At 40.4% G+C, this 5,660-nt stretch overlaps 1 protein-coding gene across 1 annotated transcript; it reads left to right on the forward strand.

The window, feature by feature from the left end:
- Nucleotides 1-887: 887 nt before the first annotated feature.
- On the forward strand, nucleotides 888-1,834 carry LOC116879392 (olfactory receptor 49-like). Its single transcript, XM_032877640.1, is given in 2 exon segments — nucleotides 888-1,065; nucleotides 1,068-1,834. Coding segments are annotated over 2 exon segments (942 nt in total). The 5' UTR covers nucleotides 888-890.
- Nucleotides 1,835-5,660: the final 3,826 nt, after the last annotated feature.

Genomic DNA, 5,660 nt, shown 5'->3' on the forward strand with positions numbered 1-5,660 from the left:
TCTGCTTCTGTAGAAGAAGGGGTTCATGGTTATTGTGAAGAGTAATAGAACTAAGAGTTTCAGTGACCAGCATAGAAAGCATAAATCTTCAACATATGATGATGATGATGATGATGAAAACTTGGACCACAAAATGTGTTGCATATTTTTAAATATTCAAGGGCAGTATCACTAATATTATTGTTATGTTTACTTACAAATTAATATTATTAAAAAATGTTGGGCACCTGGGTGGCTCAGATGGTTAAGTGTCTACATTCTGCTCAGGTCATGATCCCAGGGTCCTGGAATGGAGGCCTCCATTGGGTTCCATGCTCAGTGGGGCATCTGCTTATCCCTTTGACCCTCCCTGCTCTTGTGTTTTCTCTCTCACTGTCACTCTTAAATAAATAAATAAAAATTTTTAAAATCTTTTAATAAAAAAATAATAAAATGAATAACTACAATGCATTTTAACTATGACAATGTCGATAACTCTGCCTATTGATGCTCTATTTACACTATATTAGTGATCATAATATTATACTTAGAATTTGAGGAACAAAGAAACATTGGCATCATATAACAAGTGAGTTACAAGCTTTATCTTACTTCTCACAAGAACATGAACAGAAAGATCCTATCACCTATATTCTACAGAGAGTAAAAGTGAAGTTCACAAAGGTTAAGTACCTTTCTAAAAATGACCCGTCTCTCGGGGTTTAGAACTCAGTATTCAACTAGTACTGAGCTCTCAGGTCCTACTGATTGAAGAATCCGCTGACTAAACTAGTTAGCTATTGACCTAGTCACCTTCATGAACAAATAGTTTAATCCTGCTCCTCTGAAACCTTTGTGCTTGTTGATGTCTTTATTGTAGGTTAGACTAGCATTGATGATTCTGGAAAAAGATGTCCATGGAAATGGGGAATGGGACAACTGTCCAAGAATTCACCTTGGAGAGGTTTCCTGCCATCCAGCAGCTGGGAAAAGTCCTCTTCCTGGTGCACCTGCTGGCATACCTGGCATCCATTGCAGGCAATGCGGTCATAGTCACCATCACCTGTGCTGACTCCCGGCTCCACACACTATGTACTTGTTCCTCAGCATTTTCTCCTTCTTTGAGTGTTGTTTTATAAGTGCTGTTATTCCTAAATTGTTGCTCATCTTTCACTCAGGCAAGCAAACCATTTCCTTTCCTGCCTGTTTCATACAAGCATTTGTCTTTGTATTTCTGGGAGCAGCAGGATTCCTCATCATAGCGGTGATGTCACTGGATCAGTATGTGGCCGTTAGCAATCCTCTGCACTACCCAACCATCATGAACCTGAAGACTTGCTTCCTCCTGGTCACTGCCTGCTTCGCTTTGGCCTTCCCTCTCATCACTGGTTTGCTAGTAAAAGTCTCCCAGTTATCCTTCTGTGGCCCCCATGTCATCCCCCACTTTTTCTGTGACATTGGTTCCCTGATTCATCTCTCCTGTTCTGACACCAGGTCTGTTGAAATGTTGGCCTTTGTTCTCACTTCCTTTATCCTGTTGACATCCCTTATCATAACCATCATTGCATACAGCAACATAGTACTCACAATCCTGCTACTTCCCTCAGCCAAGGAGAGACAGAAAGCTTCCTCCACCTGCTCCTATCACCTCCTTGTCCTCTCTCTGATGTACTGGAGCTGTGTGTTTGTATATGTGAAACAAAAGCAAATGAACAGGCTGGACTCCAACAGGGAGGCTTCCCTTGTGAACACGGTGGTAACCCCACTGCTCAACCCTGTCATCTACACTCTGAGGAACAAGCAGGTCCACCAGGCTCTGAGGGAGATGATGTGCAGAAAGAAAGAATTAAGATAAAAAAATCACATGACCTTGGTGTGGAAGTCTTCAGAAAAACATTTGTCTTCATTCTCGCCAAGGTAGCTTTCCAAAGAGTTAATCAGTGTCTCTGAGAGTCACACTTGATCAACACATTTTAGCAAAATAGAAATCCGTTTCTCAAGATCTCATTTTAGCTTGGTCTGCATAATTGTCTTCTCCATAAATTTTCCACCTTTGGATGACAATGATTCATTGCAAAATCCTTTACTGAATTGGTTTTCTTCCCTCTGATAAGCAATGTGCACTTAATTTCCAAAATTTAGTTATTTATATACTTTTTATTTCACTTCCTTCAAACCAATGACATGGCTGAACAGAATTAATAATGATTTGACAAAAAGCATTTAGATAATTAATAGAAGGTTGTATATTATGCTGTGATTCAGAGGGAAATGATGGAAATCGTACCAGTGCATTGGTCAACATTCCCTCCATGCCTGGATGAGGAAAATAATGTTTATAGTACCCTTCACATTGGAATATGTATTGTTTGCATCAGGTGTGCTCTTAAATGTTCTTGGGCCTTAGCTTAGCTACATATGTATGCATTGTTCCCATGCTAGAGGGAAATAGAATTGTTCTCAGGGCCAGACCATTCTCTAAGGAGAGGGAAAAACCACAGCAACCCACGGTAGAGCAAAGCTCCTATTTCCTAAATTATTTATTCTAGCTGCAGCATAATGCACACTTATGATTAGTTCTTATCCTAAGCTCTTACCACAGAATGGTTCTGTATACCAGTTGAAGGGTGTACTTTTTTAATATTGCTATAAATTCTGCCAAAGATTTAAGTAGGTGGAATTTAAGTTACTTGCTTTTCTAATTCATATTGTTAAGGGAAAAACAAATTTTTTCCTGGTTACCTTGTATTGTCAACTGTAAGGTTATCTTCTGATTGACAATTTATTCCAAAATCATCATTTTCATGATCTCAACCCTTAAACCTTTGTACTTTTTACACCTATTTTTTCCAGCTAGGATTTGGCTATTTATTCATTAGAAGGAACATTTCTAAAAAGGCTGAGACAATTTATTTTGTTTGTCTTTAACCCAAAACCAGAGGTTAGATTATCTCAAATACATTTTGTGAAACATGTTCTATGCCATGATTAGGTCCAGTTTGCTCCAAAAAATCATAGGTGATTCACTATACACATTGTATTAAAAGGAATTTGCCAAAGCCATGATCAGAGTAGGAAAATGCATACAGACTCTGTTACAGGAATTAAAAGAAAGAGAGTGATGTCTTAGGGAAGAAGAAATGGAATGGTATGCAAGGAGACCAGAGTAGACACTTAATCACATGCACTGGACAACCCTGCTGTTGCTTTTGACTAACTGATCAACTTCCAAGAACACATAAGTCACCTTCTCCAAAAAATATGGAGATTGAGCTAGATGACCTCTAGGGTTCCCTTGAAAATACTCATGGACATAGCAGCAAGATGCTGCAGGAACATGGAAATAATGTTCTGCCCTGAGAGCTGAACCACTGAAGAGTGTATGAAAGTGGTTGAGGATCAGTAATGTAGGAATAAATCTAGGAATTGTGGTCAAACTACTAAAAAGGTATGAGCCTCCCCAACTTTTAGTCATGATTGGATAATAATTTATTATACTTAAACTAATTAAATGCACTTTATAATACTTGAGATAGAATATGGTTGAAGAGTGAGTCTGACAAACAGAAAAATGAAGACTAGAAATCTAAAACTGAGTCTATAATCCAAGGCTGATGGTTACCAGCCATAGATGGTACCAAGATAAGGACAAACTCTAAGGTAGAGATTAGTGTACTAGATTCTGGTGCCATAAAATGTTTTATTTTATTTTATTTTATTTTTATTTTCTCAAAATTTTTATTTATTTATTTGACACAGAGAGCAAGAGAGAGAGATCACAGGTAGACAGAGGTGGAGGGAGAGAAGATGGCGGGGAAGTAGGAGGAGGCACCATTTCAACATGTACCCTAAAGTGAGCTGATTATCTACCAAAGAACTCCGATCACTCATGAAATCAGCCTGAGATCAGAATTATACATGTCTGGATCTCTACAGGGGCAGAAGACGCCAGTGGGCAGGTAGAGCAGAGTGGAAACGTCGGACTGATATAGGAAGATAAATAGAAGGGAGAGGGAGCCACCAGAGGTGACCAATTGGAAAGTAATACCCCAAGACGAGAGTGCCCTGTGTCTGGGGACCAGCATTAACTTGGAGTCTGGTTAAAAGCACTCAAAAAGAGCAAAGGATCGTGGGGGGGGGGGGGTTGTGGGAATCGGGGCAGTAGGGACAGGGGCTTAAGTCCCCAGACCCAGGACAGCCACCCCTGGTGCTGAACTAGAGAGAGTGTGGCAGAGAAACCAGGTCTTGGTCCCTGAGCTGCCAGCACTCCCAAGAACGCGTGGGGTCTGGCTTCCATGAAGGGCTGGGAGCCTCACCAGATGGCAGAATGGCACGCTGTGCTATCAGAGCCTGAGACACACGCGCCCCACACCCTCCCCTGAGAGAGGTGTGCACAGGCACCAGCCCAGTGCTCTTGGACCTGGAAAGACCAGACACTCCCAGCCCGGGGCCAGCGGGAAAATCTCAGTGTTCAATTGTTGCTTGGAACCTCTCTGGCAGTCTGGATCTGCCCAGATAGCCGCTGCTGCTGTGGTTTTGGGTACAAGGAGGAGATCCTGTGTCCCTAGGGACCACGATTCAGAACCTGCTCTGCCAGCAGCTGAGGGAGAACTTATGTGCTGTGCAGCACCCTCAGGGGAGCAGACTGAGGGTTCTCTCTGAGAGGGAGGTCAAGGTGCAGTTTGCATTCCTCTAAACCTCCAAAAACCATCAAAAGCTTTCAAGGCGAGAGAAAATAAATGAACAAACATAAAAACCTCCAGAGGAAAAAAAAGCCTGAAAAACCATTTTCCTCAGAGCCCACCCACTTGAGGGGGGCAGGAGGACTTAACTCAGAGAATATCATTGACTGAAAACCCACATGGCAGGCCCCTCCCCCAGAAAACCAACCAGGGGGGAAAAAAAAGAGACGACAAGAGAACAACCACCACTATGTCATATATACAACTTTTGTTTTTAACTCGTTCCCACTATTCTGGTTCATTTATTTTATGTAGATAATTTTTTAACCTATTTACCATCACAGTGAGATGTCCAGTACATCAAATTCCATAATAATCCTTTAACCTGAACATTTTGATACATTTACCCGTGTTTTTCTATTGCTTTTCTATTTTTTTCTATTTTTTTAAATTTTAGTTTAGTTTAGTCCAGTTTATTTTTATTTTCTAATAATCATATAGAGTTAAAAATCAAGGTAATCTCCTTTCCCCAATCAATGCTACCCCTATAGGTAAACCAATTTTTAATCCCCCTTTATCTTAGGAAAGTTGAGTCCTTTAACAAAGATATCAAGATACATCCAGGAAGAATCAACATAACCTTCCTCGCCCACACTGAGAATTTATAACCACTCTCCCAGCTTTTTCTTCCGCCAGTGTTTCTCTGTATTTGTCTTTGTACTGATAGTATATAAATCTTATACTTGGGGTTCTTTTTGATGAGGTTCTTCATTATTTTGCTTTTATATATTTATTTTTTTTCTCTTGTCATACACATTTATCAGTCTTTTTCTTTATCTGTTTTTGTTTGTATACTTCATAAATCTTACCCTGGGGCCCATTTGGGCTGAGCCATCTCTTTTATCTTCCCTTTTTTTCCTGTCTCTCTCTCTCTCTTTCTCTTTACATCCATTCAGTCATCTCTCACCAAAATGCTTAGGAGGAGGAAAGCTCAGCAAA

Source organism: Lontra canadensis, unplaced genomic scaffold, assembly GCF_010015895.1.
Source record: "Lontra canadensis isolate GAN:19392208 unplaced genomic scaffold, GSC_riverotter_1.0 scaffold3, whole genome shotgun sequence".
NCBI classification, from domain to species: domain Eukaryota; kingdom Metazoa; phylum Chordata; class Mammalia; order Carnivora; family Mustelidae; genus Lontra; species Lontra canadensis.